Below are 26,066 nucleotides of genomic sequence, written 5' to 3' on the forward strand. Positions count from 1 at the left end.
TAATAATAATAGTAATAATAATAATAATAATAACAATAACAATAATAATAATAATAATATAATAATAATAATAATAATAGTAGTAGTAGTAGTAGTAGTTAGTAATAATAATAATAATAATAATAATAATAATAATAATAATAATAATAATAATAATAATAATAATAATAATAATAATAATAATAATAATAAAATCAATAAGTTATAGCCTGAACTGATCTGAACTGAATAAGTCTAAACTGAACTGAACTGAATTGATCTGATCTGAAATGATTGGATCTGAACTGCACTGAATTTTCATTTATTTAGGAATCCATGAAATATCATTTACCCAAAAATATAAGAGGAATGTTTCACTTAACATTGACTTCAAAGAAATCTTCAATTATTTGACAATTTCAATTTTTATTCTCTTATAATGAGAAAATCATCAAAACCCAAGAAAAGTAAGAACCGAGAAAGTAACCACAAATTCTCGAAGCATAGCAAGATTTGAAGTGAACCGAAAGTTATCAAGGGAGCAAAAGTCATCCCTTGTACACATCAAGTTCTTATGTGTTTCAAGGTAAACTCAAAAGAATGATTTTAATGTATCCAAACAATTACAATTCAACTCGTTCTATAAATACAAAAATGTTGACTAATCGGGCTAACATTGAATTTAATAAAATAAAATACTACCTTCATCTCATATTAATCAATATAATTTGACCACGTCCACTCAATAAAATAAAATACTACCTTCATCCCATATTAATCGATATAATTTGACCATGTCCACAATTCACATAACCTACTGTGATCATATTGTTTAATTATCATATAAACACAAATGTTAGTTACACATTGTTAATATTTTTGTATTAGAAGCTTGATCATGTGGCACCGTTCCTTTGATTTGAACGCTTTCTAATATACTTGTATAAATTTATAATTTTTCCCATAAATGAAAATTTCAAAAGTGCATATATATCTAATCATAGTTGTTTTCAGTAAAAAGTGTGTCAATGGATACAAATTTTTATTAATTTAAGTGATATGATATCTTCTATTCCAATACCATCATGTTGAGTCTCGAACTTCAACCAATAAGAATAATTTTTCATACTTAAAAAAAAAAAAACCATACTCACAACTCTCATAAGGGAGAAGAACATCTCCATAACAGAGACAAAAAAAATCTCATAAAAAGATACTAATTTATTCAAAAAACAAGAAAAGAAACTAAAAACTGAAAATAAAAGGGAAAAGAAGCTTACCATGAATGAAAACATCCATAACAGCTCCTAACTGATGAAGAAGGGGGTATAGAAGGCAAGGATTTTAGAGAGAAAAAATAGGAGGCAGCGGCTAAGTAACTAACACAATTATAAATGACATATAGACATACTTGCCTAATTCATACAGTCATATATGTTTCACATACAATCATCAAATCAAATTTTGAGACATATTTTACTTGATATAGCTAAGTAATTAATTGGGCAGCCCTCGATGAAGACTGACCGCTTAGAATTGTACTTAATAACAGAATGCAAAAAAATTCAATGTTCAATAAGTCAGTGGATTTTTGACAAAGCGAATTCTTGATTCCATTAATGATTTAGATTTTCAAATATGACAGTAGTTTTCTTCGAAGGAAGCTTGTCCTCTGTAAGTTTCATCTTGACATATGGGTCGGCAGCTCCAAGAAAATCCTTCGTTTATCGATTCATCGCTTTCACAACCTTGACATGTAAAATCCCAACAGGTTTCTTCCTAGCCCTATCAAAGTTGGAGCACACAAACACAGCTTTATTTATACTAAAGTTATGGATGAGAACTTCACAATCATCTAGTTGTATTAAGATTTAAGATACAGAAAAAAAAAAAACACTTGTAAAGAGACCAAGTCACTTACTTCCCAGGATCCCTTCTTAAGCCATAAGTACATGTTTGCTAACCTTTAACTGATTCGGTGATTCCTGCATGCAATACATACAGAGGTTAAAATAGAAAGGTAACAGAAAAACTATCGTGATATTATTATAGGATTATTTGGATAACAAAGGAATAGAAATAAGTAGCATAAGGAGAAGAATCATTCTTTCCAATTTAAGTGACATTGAGCACAAGGACATTGATTTTCTATCTAACAATGCATTGTGAAAATAAAAACGACAATTAAATGTGCTTCCAATAGCATGAAGTTGTAACTTGTAAGTGGAAACCGATAGAGAGTAGAGACACCAAAGTTCTAGAAGTTCATTGAATTGGCATTATGCCATTTCAAAGGTACAATGTCTCTGGAATTACGGAAGCACTGAATCTTAAGTAGAATCAGGAGGGGAAGAAATAAGGTTTTGAATCACTACCAAAATCAACATCAATCGGACAGTAGCAAATGAGAACAGAAAGATTGTAGCAAGTAATAGAAGTAATAGAATTAAAACAAAAAAAAAATCACATGTAATATTTTTTGAGGCCAAGATTTATATAGATGAGGGAGATTATGATGTAAAATCACCATTGTATTGGATGAAAACCCATTTTTGTGTTGCCACTAGTGCTCTCTTCCTCTTGGCTGCTTCTCTCTTCCTCTTCCAATACTACCTTGCTCTATGTCTGCCTAAAAAGAGAGAAATTCAAGAAAGATAAATAGAGAACTTCTTCTATTTCTATGATATAATTCATCTCTTAAAAAAAATACATATGTAGAACTCATAAAGTATGTAGAGAAAGATATGTGTACCACAACAACCTTACACTTCCAGCCACTTCCTACTACATCTAACTCTTGTGCCTCATTAGTATAAGAGCATGTTAACAAGGTGTTCACATAGCAACTCTAAAGACACAAGAGGGAACCACAAAGCATAAAATAAAAATAAAAAGTTAAACCCATAGAAATGATTCTACCTTTTCCTACAAACTCCCCTAAACAATCGTTTATCAAACTATCTAAATGTGCACGAAGCTTATATTATTCTAATTTGTCATGGAATAACCTCCAAGTTGCAAGTTCTCCTAAATCTCAAGCAAAATGAATCATGCTCAATGTTAAAATCATTTCAAATTCATACTTCATTTCCTTTTCCTAAACTATTAGTCAACAACATCACACACACATTATCTATATAAATATATGTACATATATATATATACATATATCTAAAAGAAAATAAAACTATTAGCAAAGAAATTTGGGATTTTCAAGACTGAATTGAACCTAAACAACTACAAAGAAAAAAAAAAACATGTGAAGATTTCTATAGCTCCAGAAGAGCAGGATAACAAGCAAGCAGTACCACCTGTTTTCTTATTACTGTGGAAATTGAGGGGGGGACAGGTGCACCACCTACTACATGCGTACAACAAAATGGTTTTAAGAATTTGAGTAAATGAGAGGGAAATATATAAACAGAAAAGAACGACAGCACAAAAAGGATAAATAGACAGAGCACTAGATGATGAAGGGAGTGGTACTTGGTAGAGGGATAAAATTACTACACTCCTGATGAATTACAATTACGTGATCAACAGGACAAGTATCAAAGAAGACTAACAACCATTTAGAGAGCACCTTTTGAGAGACAACCATCATAAGTTATTTTAAATTCTCAGCCTCAAGTTTTCATTTACCAAGCTAAGTGCATACAATGGAAAAGATTCTGTATATCAGGGTAAACACAGAAACTTATCGATTTACATTGGTCAGGAGTGCTCATTGACTCATTCTCTATTATCTCAATCCACTTCACACCACAATTAAATTGGAGGTTGAATATTTGAATTTGAGATAAAATCTAGAGCACAAAATAACCATGAAATTTAATTTCACATCATTACATTAAACAACTTAAGCAACTATGGCAATAAGCACAATATAAGCAACCTGAGCACACGTGATACCAGAATGAAAAATGAAATTCAAACAACTTGAAACCGGAAAGCACGATTCAAGCAAGAATTCACAAGGAAAGAGGAACCACTAATGTAAATAGAGAAAAATGATTGATAATTAGATTCACCAAATAGCCCATCCCTATACACTTCAATTGACAAATAACCCATTGCTTTTCTTCAGCGAATCCAAAATACTACCATTGCATCTCCTTGTTGGCTTTCATCTGTCACTAAGAAGTTGATTAACGAATTCTTGATCCTAATCAACTTAATGTAAGCCTTGTTTAATATATGGTTCTTGTGCTTCCTTTGTTTTTCATCCCCATCATATTGTCATTCTTGGTTCTTTTTTATGAGAACAATACCTATTATCTTATAGAGAGTCACAATAGTAGAAGTCTTGCAAGATGAATGGTTCAAAAAGGATTATTATCCATCAAGTTTTGCTGAGGAAGGGGATGTGAATCTAGATGTCACGGATGCTGCTTTAAACAACTCAGAGGTGAGATATTGTTCTGGGTTTTAATATTGTTCTGGGTTTTAATAAAGAAATTCACTGTCACTTTTCTTCACCTTATAGAAAAGTTTCAAAGTAAATGAAGTTCATATAGGATCCAATAAGTTCAAATAGGTTCTAGAAAGTTCAATTAGCTAAAGTCAGGTTAAGAGAATGCAGAGTTGTCTGATAGGAAACCGCTATTCCTGGTTTCAGACATCATGACATAGTAAGAATGACTATTGTTCCTAGGTAGAGCAACTATATATCATAACCATTATGTTAGGGAAAGATGTACAATAAGCATCAAGCAGACTAATGTTTTCTTTTGAGATTGACAGCCTAAAGTACCAACAGTGACATTATTATTGTCCTGGAGGCAGTTTTATTGTATTTTGAGTAGCTTTCTTATTTGTATTCATCAGGAAACTCTTGTTACCGAACAATGGGAGAAGCCTGTCACAATGAATGCCTTTGAGCTTATTTCTGGATCACAAGATTTAATTCTTGATAGCCTTTTTCAAATAGAAGCTGTATGTTTTTCTTCCTAATCCGCAGAGTTTTGTCTTCTATTCCTACTGAATATGAAGCTAGATTTTGTAACGCCCCGAAAATTCATAACCTTACTTAAACACAATTACTCATACTTAGCAGCGGAAATGGAACTTAAGCCTGTGGGATATGGCCCACTAATACAATGCAACCTTAAATAGTCCTTGATAACTATACATAAATACTCGACCCAAATAATAATAATAATTTCTCTAACACCAGATACCGCACACTTTCCCTTGAACATGTTCCTTATTAACAGCGCACTTGCAATGGCTATGCTCATACTTAAAACAGAAAACAAAACATCATGAGCCGAAGCTCAGTAACATACTACCCTAACAGCGTAAATTCATTTCAATTCATTTTATTTGCAAACAGGGAGAAGAGAATATAGTAAAACATATTTCAAATTCGTAACGAAGTAATAGCAAAGTAAACATTTATGAATAGCATCTCGATACTTCATAAGTTCCCATTATCTTTTCATCTTTTAGCTTGGTAACTGGCGAGTATAGACATGTGATGACCCTCAAGGAGCCCAGCTCCCTTTTTGGGTACACCACCATGTGATGACCCTCAAGGAGCCCAGCTCCCTTTTTGGGTACACCACCATGTGATGATCCTCAAGGAGCCCAGCTCCCTTTTTGGATACACCACCATGCGATGATCCTCAAGGAGCCCCGCTCCCTTTTTGGATACACCGCTCGCACCAAAATAGCATGTAGTACCCCTCAAGGAGCCCAACTCCCTTTTCGGGTGTACGGCGGGTGCGAAGGTACGTGCACGACCATAAAGTAGATAAGCGTAACATTATACTGCCAGAACCTCTTTCACTTTTATTTATCATGTTTCGTTCGTTTAGCATTCATCGGCATAAGCTGTACATCTTTCATCAATCATACTTGAGCATCAATAACTCATAAGATCATCATTTACGAAAATCATTCGAAACAATTTAATCCCACAATCCATATAAGAATCACATGCAAAATCTTAACATAATTATAAACATCATTTCATAAACACATTTCGAAGGGGATCGTGGGTGTTAGCAATAGATGTTACCTCGATTCCTGCTTAATAACCTTGAAAGCCGGGGGAGGCTGTAATATCCTTTCCGTTTAATCTAACCATGAAACGACGCAACAAAATATAAATATTCGATTTATTTTAACAACTGACCTTTTGTTATTATTATTACTTTTATTATCGAAGATCGTTGTTGACACTACATATATTCATTATTAAGCTTTTATGATTAACTTTTTCTACGTTACTTTGATTAATACAATTTACTTGTTATATATTTATACTATAGGTATCTTATTTAATTATAATTAATTTATTTCAACAAGTTTTATAATAATTTAAGTTATCGTAGCCTAACTAATCATAAATTACTCATATTTATTTATTAGTCATAAGACCCCCTTTTAACATATTCGTTATTTAATTAAAAAATAGCCATTAATCACATGATTCATGAATCCACCTTAATAACTTGTAGTTATAGACCTTGTAATATAACACTTTAATTCTTGAAATCTGAACTCTATAATTAAGTGTCTGCTACTTTATAATATATAAATTTAACAAGTATACTTAATTAATATTACTCTTTAGTTGATGATATATTAGAGTTATATGAAATACACTATTTAAGTATTATCCTTATTTAATCGTTTATTAATCATTGAGTCATAAGTATTATATTGTATGCAGTGAGTTGTTTATTATATTTTAGATACTAAGTAAAGAATTTATCAACATTTAATCCAAATAACTATTAAGCCATCTCACTTGATCAATTTTATTTACTGATTAATAAAATCAACCCAATTAGTAAAACAAATATAAATTATAGTTTAATCATTTATTAGTCACAATCTCGTCTCATAATAATCAGATTGCAAGGATTATATATATTATATGACATATATTGTTAAGTATTATCACATAAATTATCGTTTAATTATCGAATCACAAGTATTATATAGTGAGTCTTTTATTATATTTTAACTAAACATCAATATTAATATCCAAGTGAGTTAAAGAGTCTAACTATCTCCCTTAGTCCATTTTCATTTACTGATTTAATTTATTGAGCCCAAATAATTTATCAAACTATTAAACTCTAAAGCCCAATTCAGCAAAATATGAATTAAGCATATAAAGGGGAGAGGTATGTTAAAACATACCTCTGCTTCAACTAGTGAAGCACGACAGAGAGGGTTGCCACGAAGGAGGTCGAAGCTCCGGCGACTGATGGTGCGGCGAGGCAGAAAGCTGCCTGTGTGTGGCGCGCGACGGTGGTCCGGTGGTGCTGGGTGGTGCGCGCGAGTAGCACAGACCAAGCAGAGGAGAGAGAGAGAGAAAGAACTGGGCGAAGAAGAGAGGAGCTGAGCGACGGAGAAGGGGATAGGCTGGGTTGCGCCGCGGTGGTTGTTGGTGATGGACGAAGGTGGTTGTCGGCGGAGGATGGTGGTGCTACGGTGGCTGAACAGAAAACAGAGGGGTGAGGGAGAGTTGCGAGAAACAGAGGAGAGAGAGAGAGGGAGGAGTTGTGCGAAAACAGGGGAGTTTATGGGGGGTTTTGGAGGCGGTTTTTCCGGCGATAATCTCAGGAAGATGGAGTGTATTTGTTAGTGATGGTGTGCGGTTTGAGGGAAGTAAACATGGCTATTTATAGCCATAGTTGAGTTCCAAATCTTACCCAATTGGATTGATGAATTGAATGAGAGTAAAATGGGTTATTGGGTAATTTGGGTTGAGAAATGAATTTTATTTGAAGATGAATTTGATTTTGTGCAAGAAACCCATTTTGGATTTAGAAATCCATGGGTGGGTTTTATTTTTTTGAAGAAGGCAACCGACATGGAGCAAGGGAGAAGGAAACTTACTGTTTCCATTTTCATCATTTTTTTTTTTTTATTTTGTTTTTCCTTTATTTTATTTTCATTAATCTTTATTTCTTTTTCCTTTTCTTTTCTTTTCTTTTCCTTTTTACTAACAATACCAATTTGACCCAACTTGTAAGGTTCAAGTAATTGTTTTGGTTATTATTTTGTTTTTTGTTTTTTGTTTTCTTACTAATGTAATTAATTAATCTAACATAATTTGTTATTATTTGTAACTATTAACCATAATGTGTATATATATTTAACGAACTATTTATCCATTACTTAGCCATAAAATAACGAAATTTCGATTATAACTTATTATTAGATGAAAATAATTAGCCACTAATTATTATTATATAATTTAAGGAAGTTTAAATTTTCGGGATATTACAGATTTCTGTTGGAAATGTGGAAATACTAGACAATATAAGAGTTTCAAGTGCATCTTTAATTTGATCTCTCACATGCCTATACAGCGAGATTGCATAAAATACAATCACAAACCATTTAGTGAGAATTTCATCTATCATATAAATTGCTCTTATCTAATAGTTCAGAACAACAAGTCTCATTCTAGGACTCAAAAAACACTTTGATGTATGGGATAAAAAAGGGGCCTCTTCCATGACATAACACTCCAATTTTCAAATTGTAACAAGAAAACAACCACCAATTTCGTAAAAAGGATTCTAGGTACCTACTAATGGAGGATAGATAAACATGATAGCATTTAGTTCCTTTGTGTAGACAACTAGCTGCAGGAAACCATTGAATATAAATTTCCATCAAATACTTTGGTGTTTCTGATTAATGTTGTTTTGGCTTCTAAACAAACTATATCAAGGTTTTAAAGTCCTCCTTTATACCGCTAAACGACTAATAGATCATCAAATTCGCACAAATGGAATGGAAAGGGGGTGGCATGTAAATGACACCACAACTTAGCAATTCCCCAACTACAATCAAGAACGGTAGCCATTGTACAAATTCTTAACAAAACAACCAGCCAATGAATACGCTTAAAATTCCTCTCAAAAATACAAGTAAAGAAACAAAATCAATAGAGCAGATTTTGTCAGATAAAAGTAACTACATACAAATGCAGAACAGAAGCGTTTGCACACCGTTCAACATGCAAAACCATGTCTGCTGATTATATATGAGTGGGCGCTTTTGAAAGCACAGATTAACCAAACAAGTTCAAGCAGAATAAAAGCAGAAATTTACCCTGAACTTTCTTCACATCATAAAAATCTGAAAGACTTCACATAAAACGACCTACAGATTAATCGAGCCAAAGTGAGTTGAGCTACAAAAGACAGAGTAAGATACGCAAAGGCATTGCCAGCTAGAACCAATCTGAAAAAAGAGTAATTGCCAATATAAGAGGGATCATAGGTCCGTGCAGGCATGCACTTGAACATTCTTGTATCACAAACATATTATAGGTCACTAAACTAAAATATAAATTGAACAATTATCAGACATAACAATCTTTTAGTACTAAACAATAGAGAATCACCAAAAACTAAATTTCATAATTAAATGAAGGTTTCAAGTACTGAAAATTTGATAGGAGAATAGAAGATCCAAAAACATAATATCAAACCCAAATTCAACGCAAAATATTCAAATCAAGAAAAATAAGTTTATGGTGTTGATCAATTTAAGTTTAGTAAAAGTTATATCAGTATACCCGGCTCAATAAAAAAAATCATAGCATAGAGAAGTAGAGGACTACTGTTTTCTTTTTCACATATGTCGATCTTATCTTATCCCAATCCACGAACCAGACTATCCTACGGCACACCATTACAAAATAATCAAACACCTTGCCTCCTTGTTATGACGCGCAGATTGAAGAAAAGTAATCAAGAATATAGCATATAATCTGAGATTATTCTCGTACATAAATTTGGAACCTGGTGTAGAAAAAAAATGCAGTTATATTCTCTACCAAGGTACATCAACACTCACTAGCTATAAAAGTTGGATTATACTCCTAGTACAAAAGCTTCACAATCATGTGTGCTCGTAAAATTGAAACCATTTCACTTTTACATGCCTATAAATTTAGGAAGTATATAAATTGTGCATTTTAAGAGAGGCAAGCATAGGGAAGGAATTCAAGGCATCAAGATGAAGATCTCTGCCTTCATAAACAGACTTCATTCAGTAAAATGATAATGATAGATGATAGGTAAGACTAAAAATATTAACTTCTGCATCTACAAAGTACTTACTCATAATTCGAAGAACTTTTGAAGCAAGGCCTTGTTTTCTTCGCTAATTCTAGGATCATTGAGTAAGTGAAATAAAAACGAAGTAGTTTCAGTGTCAGCTGCAAAACCTTTGCTGGTCATAATGCTGACAAGCTCCAACGCCTTTTTCACATCATGACCATGAAGGAATCGCTTGATAATTGTATTGTAGGTGCACCCATCTGGAGGACATCCATCATCTTCCATTTTCTTTATCAGCTTGTTCGCATCAGTTAGTAGCCCTTTCTTACAAAATCCTTTGACCATTGCGGTGTAGGTACGCACATCTAGAGGTAACCCCTTAGCTACAAGAAAGGAGAAGATATTCACAGCCTCTTCAAGTCGGCCAGCTTCACACAAGCCATCAATAAAGATAGTGTACGTGAAAGTATCGGGTAGCACACCACTGCTCTTCATGTGATTAAAATGTGTAATGCCTCGTCAATCAGTGCATTTTGACATAGACCATGAATCAACGAACTATAAGTGACTACATCTGGTTTTAAGCCATGAGATTCCATATCTTTAAAGAGCTTGCGTGCAAAATGTACTTGATTGTCCTTGCCCAGGGCATCAATTAGAGTGCTACTAGAATTTTTTGCACGCGATGCGTGCTTGAATTTTTTTCGAACAGAAACTCAATTTTCTTCGACATAAGAGTCAAAATTTGAACATTATACATACGAATTATAATTGTTTTTAGTTGCAAAATTTGATTGGTTTAGTTTCTGTACTTAAGTCTCTCACCATTCTTTTTGTTTTTTTTTTTTACTTTTCAAAGTTAAATTCTATGAATAAAATAGAATTTTTTTTTGAATTTATTTATGATTTCTAATATTATAATTTTTTAGTTGATTTTTGAATTAAGTACAGTACTTCATAAATTGTAAAGAAAGTAGACACTTTGATTTCAAGTCAATTTTTTCATAGGTTGTAGTTTGTAAGTGATTTTTAAGTTTTTGTAAAGTTTCCTCATTTTAGTGATTTGCATAACGTAAATTATGCAATTTTTTTATTTTAGTTGACTTGTGAGTGATTATTATAATTATATTTTTGATATTTTTGTTTGAAGTCCCCTTTGATTTGTAAGTGAATTTGTAATTTAGAATGGGAAGGGGGTAAGATAGTCTCTTCATTCGGGGACACCATAACTCCCCCCTTCCCTTATGTAATAGAGATATGTTGTACTTTAATTCTTGAATGATATTTTATATAAACCTTTTTACCTTATAATTTATCGTTATTATATAATAGAAAAAAATATGTCCAAATATATGTAAAAGTTTCATTATATATAGGAAACACTATAAAAAAAGTAAATAATTTTTTTCCTTGTCAAATTTCTAAATTCTGATTTTACTACAAATACACCTCTATATTTTTTTAATCATGACCCACCATTAATTGTGAATGGTTCTTGAGAATTGATTTGTAAGTAAGTTTTTGTAAATGTTTTTGTATGTATTGACGTTCTAGGTTATTAGTTTTAGTTTGTATATTAATTTTAAGTTTTAATATTATTTGAGTGATTTGCGTGATTTTTATAACGTGATTTTTTCAATTGTATGGATGATTTGTAAAGTTTCTTCTTTTAAGTGATTTATGAGTGAGTGTTGTAAATTTATTTTCGGTATTTTGATTTTTGACATTTCTTTTGTAATTTAGAAAGAGAAGGGGGCAAAATAGGCGTTTCAAAAGAGGACACCATTGCTCCCCCTTCCCTTATATAATAGAGATATGTGACAACATTAGGAGTAAGTCCTTTATGTGGCATTTCTTGGAAAAGATGCACAGCTTCGTCAACCTTTTTAGCCTTTGAATATCCATTGATTAAGCTGCTAAAAGTAACCACATCAGGTTTGCATTCATGTTTTACCATCAAATCCATTACCTTTTCAGCCTCTTCCATCTCACCACATAAGCAATATCCATCTATTAAAGCATTGTAAGTGATGATATTTGGAACCTCACCAGTGTCAATCATGGAATCAAATATAGCCCTTGCTTCAGCAACCATCCCTTCTTTACAATACATGTCAATCAACATGTTGTAGGTCTCCACTTCAGCAACTACATTGTTGTCCAACATCTGAGTCAACATCTCTTGAGCATCTTTCCACTTCCCCAGAGTGCACATACCACGAATTAGCGTATTGTAAGTGATGACATTAGGGGAAATGTGTTTGTGTTTCATCTCCTCAAAAAGTTTGAGGGCTTTAGATAAAAACTTATCTTTGCAGAGACTATCAATGACGGTATTATATATGACAACATTAGGCAAGTAATGGCCATGAGATTCCATAGTCCTAAGCAACTTAAGAGCACCAACATTGTTTCCTCGTTTGCAGAGACCTTTAAACATAGTCCCATAGGTGAAGATGTCAGGTCGGAAGCCAAGCTTGATGGTCTTATCGAGCAATTGAACAGCTTCGTCCAGTCGATCAAAATGAATAAGGCCGTCAATTAAGGTAGTGAAAGTGACAATAGTGGGTTGATGGCCAAACTTAAACAACTTGGCGAGAATGGAAAACCCGAAATCAACACGACCAGAGCGGCAGTAACAATTGGCACAGATGTTGAGGGAATAAAGATTGGGTGAGATGCCGGACAGCTGAAGCTGCCTAAAGAGAGAAATAACAGTGGAGAAAGGGGGGTGGGGTTTCATCTTACACATTGCACTTAAAAGCTGATTGAAATCAATTATACTAGGAAGAGGACTCAAAGATATCATAGCATCAAACATAGAAAGGGGACGACTAATGTTGCAAAACCCTAATTTGCATTCATGTCTCACAGATTTTAGGAACATTTGAGGTTCATCAACTTCAAAATCCTCTTTTGCGCAATAACTATAATAATCTCGAAATTGAAAACGAGATAAAGGAAAAAGGAAAGGAGGAGAGAAATGAAGAAGATTACCGCGACCATTGAAGTAAGCAGAAGATGAATTTTGAGTAACAATGTTGGTGATTGAAGCAATTTTACTCGTCATCTGTTTTTCTAAAATCACTGATTGTATAAGAAATCTAGGAAGTAGAAATGAATTGCGAAGTTTTTGGAGATTGTTTTATGGAAATAGAGTAACAATCACATTCTTCACCAAACGACAGGAAACTTTAGAAATTTCAGAAGCCAAAACAATATAATTCTCGTTTGCATAATTTTACTTTGGATAAACAAGTTTTGAAATATGGTTTTTTTTTTAAACTATTCACATCTTACACATAGATTATCTTTGGTAATTTATATTTTAGGAAAAACATAATTATGTTGGGTTTAGTTAAATTTGTCTCAATGTAAATCTTTTTATAATTTTTGTTATAATTTTTACTTATTAATAATTAAAGATATTAATAATTGAAATCATACATCGACATGCGTGAAAGTTAGAACAAAAATTATTAAAAGAAACGGTCTAATTTTGATATGAAGTAAAAGTAGATTTAGTCACTAGATGGTTTAAACTAGTCAATGAAAGAAATTAACCTAATCACTATTGACATAAATTTCTTTTTAATATTGGGCTTATCATTGTCTAATTTTAGCTTAAAAGTAAACAGTCTCTTACAAGACAAATGGTGCAATCATTTCTAAACGGATGAAGTATTATTTAGGAAAGTAGCATAAAAGCATTTACATCATTAAAAAAATATTCACCCTCTCTCGCCACAACTTTTTCTCTCATCATCTAAATTCTAAAAAATACCGCCGCTCATCACCAAATTCACAAAATCATCCCCACTCATAACATAAAATTAGGTTTATCAGTTTTTACTTCAAAATCAAATTTTTAGTCAAAATAGACATGTCTTTTTTATATCTCAAAAAAATATAACCATTCATTTTGATTTGGCAAATGTTACACATTTTCACCACTTGGTGGGGCTCACTTTTCTCATTACATATATTTTTTGTTTACCATGTGACCAATTTCCTTAGTTCGATACGACCAAATATATTTTGCAACATGTTCATGTTGGGGATGAATTTTTTTTATCCCATTATCGAATTTTTATGTCATGGTGGTGGATGCTCTAATCTCTTTATTAAACTGATTAGAGCATTTGGCGCACTTTGGTGATGGCGCTCTTTTGTGTAACACCCCCAAAATTCATATACGTCTAAACTACGTCGCATACTCGCATCGACTTTGGGAGTGTTATATCCGCAGTGAAACGCAAGTTATTGAAATGAAACATCAACTTAAATCATTATTATGAAGACCAAACTGCAGCGGAAACAAAATGTTAACTACAACTCGAGAATCATCAATGACCCATTTTATTCAAACCACAAACTAAGTAATTCATAATAGTTCTATAATGTTTAACCAAAATGTTTAAAAGTTTATAAATTAGAGAATATCCTCCGTATGCTCAATCTCATGCAGCAACACCATCACACCTAGTCTGCTCCCTATTGTAACATAATGGTTCATCACATGTCAACAAATAAACACAAATAACAAACAATCAGCTATGCTGAGTACGTACTAAAATATTGAGATAATATACTAAGCATAATCAAAATAATAAGAATCGTTCCTAGACATGATATTACGATAGTATTACATTTATTACTTTTATAATTAGTTGGCAGGGAACGGGTACCGTCATCTTACTATAATCACACGGGCTACTTAATCCTTAATAGACAACTTGGTCTATTAGATGAAATGCAAATACGATTTCGTTCCGTCCCAGATCCATCACCTTAGTATGCATACCCCCAAGATCGTACAGAATCTTCTACCTACTTGAGTTATAAAAATTCATAAGGATCAGACACTACTTTTGTCCCAGTAGGCTTGTGTTAGAGGTGATCATTTTGGCCCGGCCCGCTGGCCCGGCCCAACTCGTTTTTGGGCCGGGTTTTGGGCAGAATTTTTCGGCCCGCGGGCCGGGCCGGGCCAGGCCCGGTCTTTTTTTTTGGTTTTTAGACGGGCTTTGGGCAAGCTAAAAACGACTTTTTAGTCTATTTTTTGGCCCGGCCCGTTTTGGCCCGCAAAAGCCCGCTAAGCCCGGCCCGAAATAGCGGGCTTTGGACACAAAAATTCGGCCCGAATTTAGGCCCGGCCCGGCCAATGGGCAAATTTTTTTGGCCGCGGCCCGGCCCATGATCACCTCTAGCTTGCGTAGGACTATAGAACAAGTCCTACACTCTCATACCATTGTTCATTACTTGTAAGGAGTCCAATTATAAGTTTTTTGCCAAAACTTTACATGCTTGTGATACGATAGAATTACGCATTTAAATAATAATAATGCAATCCAATTCACAAGTCATACAATCAGGAAATACTTACAGATCTCCAATCCATTTCATGCTACCAAACAATCTTATCGATCATAATCATACAATCACTAGTAGAATAAATGATATTTGCTGCGGTGATATTGCTGCGGTTTTACCCCTACGCAGCAATATATCACGTTAAAAAAATATATATATAAAATAACCATATTGCTGCGGTTTCGGCCCAAAACCGCAACAATATGGTTTCAACGGAAATTTTTTCAAAAATTTTGACTATTTGACCAGATATATTGCTGCGGTTTCTGATAAAAACCGCAGCAATATATTAAAATAATATAAAAAAATATTATTTGAACCTATTGCTGCGGTTCCTACAAAAGAACCGCAGCAATAGGTATTTAAAATTGATATTTAAATGATATGGGCCATTTAATTTTGTCATTTAACCAACAACTAGGGTTTCACGCCTCTCTTGTTTCACGCTTCTAACTCTCTAACCTCTCAGTTTTTATCCTTCTCCCTTCCTCTAACCCTTTCACCCTCTCAACTTCCTCTAACCCTCTCATCCAGTCCCAACATAACGCACCATTATTAATGTCGAGGACCTGTCATCTCAGGTGTGTCATCTCAGTTGCAGCCGGCTTGAAGAAGGCGGCCATTGATGTCGAGGACCGCGGTTTTATCTGCGGTGGAGGTGAGAGACAGAGAAATCAACGGCGATGGAGAACAGCAGGCTTGTGCGAAAAACTGGTCGACCGTCCTTTGTCCTGACCAACCACTTTCAACCGCCACACAACATCCGTCGCCCTTTCTTTTACATCGTCGATCGTTCGCTCAATGACAGCCTCAGTCGCCAATTTCAGACCTCACACTTCGACTTTGCATCTTCGTCGTTGTTCTTCGTCGGCTCGTTTTGTCATTCTTCGTCGGCGTCTCGAAGATCGAAGACTCGAAGATATTTGTCGCCCTTCTCTTTCCGTCGACAGCAAGTATTTGTCGAAGACTCGAGTTCTTTGTCGAAGACTCGAAGATCGAGTCTTGAAGATTTTCTTTTCATTTTGTTTGTTTTTCAGATTTTTTTTTTTCGTTTTACAATTGTTGCATATTTGTTTATTTTTTTGTTTTTTTATTATATCATCTGTTTTTTTCGCTTTTTTTTAATTATTTCAGATATGTTTTTTTCCTTTTTTCTGATGTAATATAAGTTTGTCTTTTTATTTTTTGTTTATGTGTTAGAATCAATGTTGATGTATTTATCTTCATTTATTTCCAATTTTTATGTTTTGTAGTTAGATTTTATTAAAAGTTTATGAGTTTTTGTTATTTTTCTGAATTTTGTTCATATTTCAAATTTAATGGCAAAATGCAAAAAAAAAAAAAAATTTTTTTTGACCTACCCTCTACCTATTGCTGTGGTTTTGGTTAGGAATCGTAACAATATGCTTATTTTTTATTGTAAAATACAGTATATTGCTGCGGTTTTCCTTAGAAACCGCAGCAATATACTCAATTTTGCTAATATAAAATTAATATATTGCTGCGGTTTTAAACCGCGACAATATTTTAATTACCTATTGCTGCCCCCCTTAATTGCTGCGCAGCCAAAACCGCCGTAATAGGCCACTTTTTGACCGCATCAATAAGCGTTTATTCTACTAGTGAATTGTTCCCTATCATGATTCTAGATTCCAATGAAAGAATTCATAACCTAATGATACTAACATATTCAATTAAACTAGTACGTGTACGTACCTTGTAACAAAGAATCTTCGCTGACTATTTAAACGCTCCGCTTATGAAATTGAGACCTAATCGAATAATGAAATATTTCATTGCTACGTCCTTGATATTATTACCATAAAAAAAATGTGACTAAATATATAAGACTTAGTGTTTCGGAATATAAAAATAACCAATCTTGTTGTTTACTTCTTCTTTTTTCATAACTCTATTGAAATTAACATCTTTAAAGAACTAATAACAATGTGCAAATCTGATTTTAGTTAGCTTATAATATATACTTATTCATAATACCAAAACTTAACCCACTATACATAGGTATAATTTAAATAGAATTGAGAATTAGAATCGTCCTAAGAACTAATAGTATAATCAAGAATCCGATTTCTTCAACTTTTACCATATCACCTTTACAAACTCCACTTAAACCATTATACTCAAGTACTATCAAAAATTTGAATAAGAGGATTATTATAAACATTACAACTATAACTAATAATCTGATTTCTTTTACTTTTTTTATACCTTACTTTTACTTACAAAACTTAATCAGATTTACAAACTTAAAACAACTTACAAACTTAAATCAACTTACAAACTTAAATCAACTTACAAACTTAATCAATTTACAACTTACTCCAATTACAACCTAATCAATTTACAACTTACTCTAATTACAACTTAATCAAATTACAACTAGAAATTACAAAATCAAATTATACAATATTAAGTAATAAAAGAGAAAATTATATTATATTTTTTTTATACCGAACAGTCCTGCCGGCAACGGAATTCCGGCAACGACGCAACCACTCGAGCGCCGGGTGCGACACTTCGCACGCCACACACACAGTCGCAAACACGACTCGTATCATCACCTCGAGTCTCGCACCACCCACTGCACGCACACCCTCGCTTAGCACAACCCACTCGAGCACCACATCATCGCCTACATCGCGCGACCACAACGCACGCGCACCCAAAGCTCGACGCTCACCTTCGAGCGCTAGCACAGCAGCAACGATCGTCGCGCACACACAGCGTCGCACACTCAACGCTCGCACCTTTGATGCTCGCAACTCTTGCCCAGCACTGCCCTCGACACTTCGCGCGATTTTGCACGCCTTCGCACCACACTCGATTCGCGTCGCACCGCTCACCTCGACGCCCTCGCTCGCACACAACACCGCAGCACAGTTGACCCCACACACACACAGTACACTCACCACTCGAGGCTGCCAACAGTTTAGGGGAGGGGAATAGAGACGAGGGAGAAGGAGAGAGGAGAGAGAAAATTTGAGAGAGGAAATAAAGAAATCGGTTGGCTAATTAGGGTTTGTTGTTTTATTAATTTTTTTCTCCTTCTCTCCTATTTATAGGGTGGCAAACCTAAGTCTGATGGCAGTCCAGCCCGGATCCGACCTTAGTCCGCTCCGATCCGAAGGGAAAAATATGAGTCAACTCCGAAAAAAAAGTATCCGACACCGACTCCGTTAAAAAGTGGGAGGAGGCCGGGTCGGAGTCGGAGTCGGATCTCATAAAATAATACGACATCTGAATCTGACTCCGACTTTGAGTCCATCAATCCTATTTTTTTATTTACGTTAATGTATAATTTATGTATAACCTGACTTCGACTATTAGCCAATCGCATCATATAGGATTTTCCCATTAAGGAAATGATTGTTAAAAAAATAGTAATATTTAGATTATTTGTACTATATAAGATTTTCATAAGATTATTAGAATAAATTATAATGATTAGATTATCATATTATAGTAGACTATTCTATTATAAAAAATGGGCAGAAAAATAAGACTGGTCGGGTTCGAAGTCGGATGTTCGGATTTTAGTCGGGTGTTCGGATTTATAGTCGGGTGTTCGGATTTTTAGTCGGATCGGAGTCGGATGTTCGGATTTTAAGCCGGGTCGGATTCGGATTTTCGGAGTCGAATGACGGACTCAGATTTAAAATCCGGCTTCCTGTTGGGTCGGAGTCGGATTATGCATAATCCGGTCCAAGTCCGACCCGTTGCCATTCCTACTAATAGGATTTCTTCCCAAATCAACTTCCTGTTTCTTATTTTATTTATTTCGAAAATAAAATAAAACCAAACCATAATATAATATAATTAGGTATACTAAATAGGCTGCATAATTAAGTTATAATTATAGGTTTACCAAACTATATTATTTTTGTAAATAATGTTAAAATATTTTTCGATTATATTCTTTATATTCTCTCTATTTATAAAGAATAACTCTAAAAAATACGGAGTATTACATTTTGTGCCTTGCATTGGTTATCCATCCTCCAAAGTGAAGTGTAAATATGAAGATAGTATATATTTCTTGCGGCATAGGATAGAAAAAATTAGCAACATGACAAATCCCAAATCATGAAACACGATTTGTAATTTGAACATGCATCAAAGTCAATTTTACGGTCGAACGTCTCTAGCTTCAAGCGAACAAGCTGATTACACAACCAACCAAAAAAGTAGTCACCTCAATTCAAACACCAATAATAGATCATCAAACATCAAGAAATACCACACAACGATAGCTGAGAAAATCTCAACTTTGAGTGAAAGATACGGACGGGGGTTCAAATTAAGGATAGACATGGATCCGGGACTTTGACCCATACCCGGTTGACCCCGACCATTTTGTAAGGGGTAAGGCTCTGAAATTCTGAGACCTATTGAGTTTTGGGTCTGAGTTTGGTAGATTTAGACCCAGACTCGACCCATATATCCATTTTCTTTTATATATCATATATATAGCCCTTGTGGATAAAAAATTCATTATATTTAAGGATTAATTGAGGAAATTCACCGTTAATCTTAAAGTTCTGACTTTGGAGTTGTTCATTAACTCGCACAAGTCTCACTGAGCTAATAGCCCATCAGGCAGGCCCCCGACGGGAGGTTCACTATACTAAAAGCAAGGGAAACCTCACCCCTCTCTTTCCTTTTTACGTCCTCATGTCGTCACACGAGCCCGTTTCAAATCTGATCTATGCCCATTTCTAGTTCAAAATTCTAACCCCATAGGTTGGACAACAATATTTTAGTTTAAACCCAAAATCTCAAATTGCTATTGCATGATAAAATAGCTTGACGGGAAAAAGCTTGAATGATTATTAATTCAAAGGGATATTTATAAGATTTCAAATATAATATAACTTAGGTAGAACGAGGATAAGATAGAAAATATATCCTTAACTAATTAGGAAAGATTTATCTTTCAATTATACTACTTGTGTTTTAAATTATTCTACCCACTTTCTTTTTTGGCGTGTTTCAAATAGTAGTTGGTGAAATTGGTGAAATTTAAGATGTTGAAATTTCCTACCACCCCCTCTTGTCCTAATCTTCTCCAATAATACTATTGCTCGCTCGTGTATCATGCTATAAAACTTCTATTATTTAAAAATTCCAACTACTAAATTAAATCAGGACTGCCAGATTGTTCAATTCATCACTTCATTGAAATCTTTATAACTTATTGATTGATACCAGTAATAATTCAATGCATCAATAAAAATAGCTAAGAATTCTCTTAACTCTTTAAAAAAAAAAAAACCTGATACAGATACTTAACATGATACTTTCGTGCCAAAACTTGCAACTAAAATCATCACATCAAGTATCCTGAAGCTGACATCCCTGTTTGTCAGCTCTCTATCCAATCGCATTTGGATGTGTTATGCGGAAGCGTTTAATTAAACCAAACAAGAATCCACAACAACCAAGCACACACACAAAGAAAACAAGAAAGCGAATAAATGACACACAGATTTAACGAGGTTCACTATCAACGTGATAGCTACGTCCTCAAGGCAGGGAAAAAGATCGCTTCACTATGAACGAGACGATTACAAATACAATAGGCAAGATTCAATTGAATGGATTTCGAATTGAATCTCAAAGACTCTCTCTAATCTTCTCTATTGTGTTTTCTCTAATCTCTCTCTCTAGTATTTTTTTGTGGTTCTAAAACCCTAAATATGACAAAACATATTTATATGAAGTCTAAGATACAAGCCCTAAGTCGTAAAATAAGAAAAGAAACGCGAAAAAATTTCGCCTCCCCGATAGGTGCGGGAGCACCATCATCTGGTGCGGGAGCACCAGCCTGATGTGCGGGCGCACATGCCTGATGTGCGGGAGCACCAAAGTATTCTGCCTCAGCTTGAAATCTGTCGTAGCGAATGTGCGGGAGCACCACTACTTGGTGCGGGCGCACCTGACATGGTGCGGGCGCACCAACATTTGGTGCGGGAGCACCACTCGTGCCGAGCCATTCTTCTCTCGCCAAGCTGCTGCCTTCCTCCTTCGGCAAGTCACAACTCACAAATCTCCACCTTGACTTGCATTTATCACAGGACTCCACCTCAAAACCATCAACACATCATGTATCTCTGCAACCGTACGCGAGATACTCCTTTCCCTTCCTGCTCATGCATCTTTCACCCGATGTCAGGCTTGCCCTCATATGAGTCTCACCCAATCTCGCCAAGATCGCTGACCACTCATCATGAACGACCTGTCTCACAGCCTATGAGACCCATGTTGCGCACTCACCTGAAACCCAATTTATTACCCGTCGGAAATCAAATCGCCTTCATTGAATCGCAAACACACTAGCTCCACCTTAATCAAGACGAGCCAGTACCCTGCCAGTTGCTCCAACTAGAGCCATCTGCACTTACGTCTAAGTACCCAAAACAAATCACCCTTGGCGCAGGGGAACTTCCGTCGAAGTTCTTCTATGCTCGCACCGGAGCACTCCACCCCGTTCTCATTGGAACGCAGGCAACTCCTCCTGGAGTTCCAATCTAGCTATCTCTTGGTGACTTCTCCCAGAATCACCTCTCAACCCAACACTCCCTGGCAAAGACATGTCGCTCGAGATCCCATAGCTATAAGCTGGCACACAAGTATCGATAGAACCGAACCTTATCATACCAATCTGCTGCTGAAAGACCCTTGGTTGTTCTTCTTGATGACCCTTAGTTTCAACCAGTTGTGTAGAAGTTCCCACAAACTCTACCTCACTGTTGACACTCTCATCCTCAACCCAAGTAGTACTCTCCAACCCGGTTGTTGAACTCATTCCTGTTGACTTTGACCTCTCAACCTGTGTAGAAGCCCCCATAAGCTCCACCTCACACTCAAGACCATCATTTTTCAACCTAGAATGCAGCTTCAACTCAGAATCATCTCTAGCCAGTGCCGTACCCTGCAAATCATACAAGTTACCCACACCTGACTTCACGCCACGAAGTAACTCACAAGAACCCTTTACCACACGCAAAACTCCATCCCCTCCTTGGAATCGAAAACCCTTACGGTCTAACATCCCAAGAGATATAAGATTTCTCTTAAGTTGTGGAACATGCCTCACGCCTCTAAGATCCTTAACTCTCCCATCATGCATTCTAAACCTCACAGAGCCTACTCCAACCACCTCACACACCGTATTGTCACCCAAAGTAACACTACTCTTGCATAAGCTGTAGGTCGAAAACATCTCCTTGTCAGAACACATATGTGAAGAACATCCACTGTCAAGAACCCACTTATCTTCTAAGCGTTTCTCCTCATGGACAATTAAAGCTAAATCCTCCTCAGAGTCGTAGTCAACCTTATTTTGTTTTGCAAAAGAAGCCGAACCATCCTTCTTAGGACATTCACTCTTCCAATGACCCGGTTCTTTACAATAATGGCAAAGATCACTACTTTTAGGGCCCTTCGACCTAGGTTTTCTCCTATCCCTACTCGAATCTCCCTTATTTTTCTCAGCATTTGCTACCAAACCTGCAGAATAATCACGATCCTTCTACCATATCACCAGTTGCTTTATGACGCAATTCCCTAGTTTAAAGTCGACTTTACCTCCTCTAGGGACACAGTGTCTTTTCCAACCACAAAAGACTCTACAAAATGTTCATAGCTACTTGACAATGAAACCAACAATATCAACGCAGCATCCTCATCCTCAATCTTAACATCTAAATTACGCAAGTCCAGTAAAATAGAATTCAAACGATCGAGATGATCTTTTAGGGACATACCTTCTCTCATGCGTAGGCCAAACAACCTTTGCTTTAATAGCAATTTGTTTGTGAGCGACTTTGTCATGCACAAACTCTCCAGTTTCAACCACAGACCTGCAGCCGTGATTTCATCTGCAACCTCAGTGATGACATCGTCCGCCAAGCATAGCAAGATAGTGGAGTGTGCTCTTTCCTCCATAGATTCCAACTCGGCCTCAGTTAGACCAGTCAGATTTCCCTCTTTTGATGTCGTTGTGAAACCCTTAATCAATGGTTTCCAGATACCTTGTTGTTTCAATAAAGCTCTCATCTTTATCTGCCATAGCCCAAAACTATTCCTTCCCGTAAACTTGTCGATCTTTAAGGTTGTTGTTGCCATGTCCCAAAAGCGATTAACCCCGGTGTTAACCTGTAGCTCTTGATACCACTTGTTATGCGGAAGCGTTTAATTAAACCAAACAAGAATCCACAACAACCAAGCACACACACAAAGAAAACAAGAAAGCGAATAAATGACACACAGATTTAACGAGGTTCACTATCAACGTGATAGCTACGTCCTCAAGGCAGGGAAAAAGATCGCTTCACTATGAACGAGACGATTACAAATACAATAGGCAAGATTCAATTGAATGGATTTCGAATTGAATCTCAAAGACTCTCTCTAATCTTCTCTATTGTGTTTTCTCTAATCTCTCTCTCTAGTATTTTTGTGGTTCTGAAACCCTAAATATGACAAAACATATTTATATGAAGTCTAAGATACAAGCCCTAAGTCGTAAAATAAGAAAAGAAACGCGAAAAAATTTCGCCTCCCCGATAGGTGCGGGAGCACCATCATCTGGTGCGGGAACACCATCATCTGGTGCGGGAGCACCAGCCTGATGTGCGGGCGCACATGCCTGATGTGCGGGAGCACCAAAGTGTTCTGCCTCAGCTTGAAATCTGTCGTAGCGAATGTGCGGGAGCACCACTACTTGGTGCGGGCGCACCTGACATGGTGCGGGCGCACCAACATTTGGTGCGGGAGCACCACTCGTGCCGAGCCATTCTTCTCTCGCCAAGCTGCTGCCTTCCTCCTTCGGCAAGTCACAACTCACAGGATGGAACACACCACTATAAGTTGGGACAAGCAGTGGCTTCTCTTAAGGATGAAGGTGTCCTCATCATTGGTTCTGGAAGCGCAACGCACCCTGTGAATATTACCCCTCCTTGTTCTGATGGAGTTGCTCCGTGGGCTGCAGCTTTTGATCACTGGCTTGAAACAGCTCTAACAAATGGAAGGTAATTTCTTTTCATTTCAGCTACAAACTTGAATGATTAAATTCAAACTACAAATGGATGGTTATTGTTATTGCGTGTCTGGCTTTTCAATCATGATATTGCTTCTTATCTCGCTTGGAAACTACAAAGCTTTTCTGGATAGATAGAATCAGAGGGACATAGAGGGGAGGGAGAGGAAATTGTTTAGATATTAACTTATATCGAAATGTAATACATCCTACATTCATGTTGCATAACTTAGGCGCTCATCTGAGCGATGTCTTCAACTTGTATGATGTATCGGTTGAACTTATTTTACTTTTGCTAAACTTAACTTATTCTCACTAGACTTGGCTTGTATTTCTACTAAATTATACTTCTTAGCTTGTATTTCTACTAAGCATTTTGGTGGCTTGAGGCAGCTAATTAAGACCCTACCCTTCGACTACATTCTATGTTTTTCATACAGTTGATTAAGACAACAGTACGTCAGTACCTAGCTATTAAAACAATGATCTTTGTACTTTTGACGATTATGTGCTCTCTGGTTTTCAGGTATGAAGAAGTGAATAAATATGAAACGAAAGCGCCAAATTGGAAATTGGCTCATCCGTGGCCTGAGCACTTCTATCCACTGCATGTAGCCATGGGTGCTGCTGGTGAAAATTCGAAGGCAGAACTCATTCATAAAAGTTGGGATGGTGGTATCATGTCGTATGGCTCCTATAAGTTCACTTCCACCTAAATATCACCACTGTATACTTGTTTTTCTATTTGTACCATCTCTTTAGTTCATTGGTAATCTCTTCAAGGATGAATAAATCAGATGAATCATGCAGTATATATATCTATATACATATATGTCTGCACTTATGTAGTTATTGCTAATTAGTAGTTTCTGCTTAGGTTTGTGATTCTTGAAGATATTATGGGTTAACCACTCGGATATTGAGTGTTTGACTGATGGAATTAAGCAGGTGTGAGTTTCTTGATGGGTTGAAGATGTCCCTTGATATTTTATAATTTCTTGCTGTTTTTGTAACACAAACTCTCATTGATTGTTTTATAGCACACTGAATGCTTTCTTTGTGAATTAAATACATTTTGTTGCTGAATTTTTTTATCATCTATTCATGTGTAGTAAGATCAAGTTGTTTTTGTGATCCTTCATCAATTTTAAAATCTGCTGTGAGATCATTATTCTTTTTCATTTCTGTGATCCACCTTGGGTATTTGTTTAACTCTCTCAAAGCATTTGTAGACTTCAATATTTCTTGTCTTTTGGATATCACTTCTCAACCTTTAGGAGTGTTAACGAGTCGAACCGAGACCCAACCTGGGTAGGCTCGGCTCGAGCTCGAAAATGTCGACTTGGCTTGAGTTCGAAAAATACAAATACCCGCTAGGCTTGTTTCGAGGGTTGACTCGAGCTCGAGATCCAGATCTCCAAATACAAGCTCAACTCGGCTCAAGGCTCGACTCGAGCTTGAGTCAATCGAGTTAGGTATTGGAGTAGTTTTTTTCTAGAGAACAAAAGTTTTACGTTCCATTGTTCAAACAATGTGGGACTTTATAAATCAGTAAAGCCCAATATCTCTATTCACTTCTATATAAAATAAAAGTTTTATTATTTGTTTCCCATCTT

The 26,066-nt window shown here is 35.6% G+C and overlaps 2 protein-coding genes across 2 annotated transcripts; one reads left to right on the forward strand and one right to left on the reverse strand.

The window, feature by feature from the left end:
* Positions 1 to 1,383: 1,383 nt before the first annotated feature.
* LOC104890695 (pentatricopeptide repeat-containing protein At1g63330) lies at positions 1,384 to 13,166 on the reverse strand. The gene is given in 7 exon segments (XM_057394462.1): positions 1,384 to 1,764; positions 1,901 to 1,964; positions 2,507 to 3,337; positions 9,064 to 9,114; positions 9,578 to 10,528; positions 10,531 to 10,685; positions 11,834 to 13,166. Coding segments are annotated over 3 exon segments (1,860 nt in total). The 5' UTR covers positions 13,090 to 13,166; the 3' UTR covers positions 1,384 to 1,764; positions 1,901 to 1,964; positions 2,507 to 3,337; positions 9,064 to 9,114; positions 9,578 to 10,079.
* Positions 13,167 to 23,304: 10,138 nt separating this feature from the next.
* Positions 23,305 to 25,263, forward strand: LOC104890694 (4,5-DOPA dioxygenase extradiol). Its single transcript, XM_057394154.1, has 3 exons — positions 23,305 to 23,376; positions 24,261 to 24,442; positions 24,977 to 25,263. Exons 1-3 carry the CDS (start codon positions 23,305 to 23,307, stop codon positions 25,164 to 25,166), a joined length of 444 nt encoding a protein of 147 aa, XP_057250137.1. The 3' UTR covers positions 25,167 to 25,263.
* Positions 25,264 to 26,066: the final 803 nt, after the last annotated feature.

This window comes from Beta vulgaris, chromosome 4, assembly GCF_026745355.1.
Source record: "Beta vulgaris subsp. vulgaris cultivar EL10 chromosome 4, EL10.2, whole genome shotgun sequence".
Lineage (NCBI taxonomy): Eukaryota > Viridiplantae > Streptophyta > Magnoliopsida > Caryophyllales > Amaranthaceae > Beta > Beta vulgaris.

Bases quoted from the DNA above. Each gene is read 5' to 3' on its own strand.
- LOC104890694 (XM_057394154.1), top strand. From the start codon at position 23,305: ATGACATCGTCCGCCAAGCATAGCAAGATAGTGGAGTGTGCTCTTTCC. The intron at 23,377-24,260 runs GTTAGACCAGTC...CACAACTCACAG, and splicing joins TAGATTCCAACTCGGCCTCA to GATGGAACACACCACTATAA. The intron at 24,443-24,976 runs GTAATTTCTTTT...TCTGGTTTTCAG, and splicing joins ACAGCTCTAACAAATGGAAG to GTATGAAGAAGTGAATAAAT.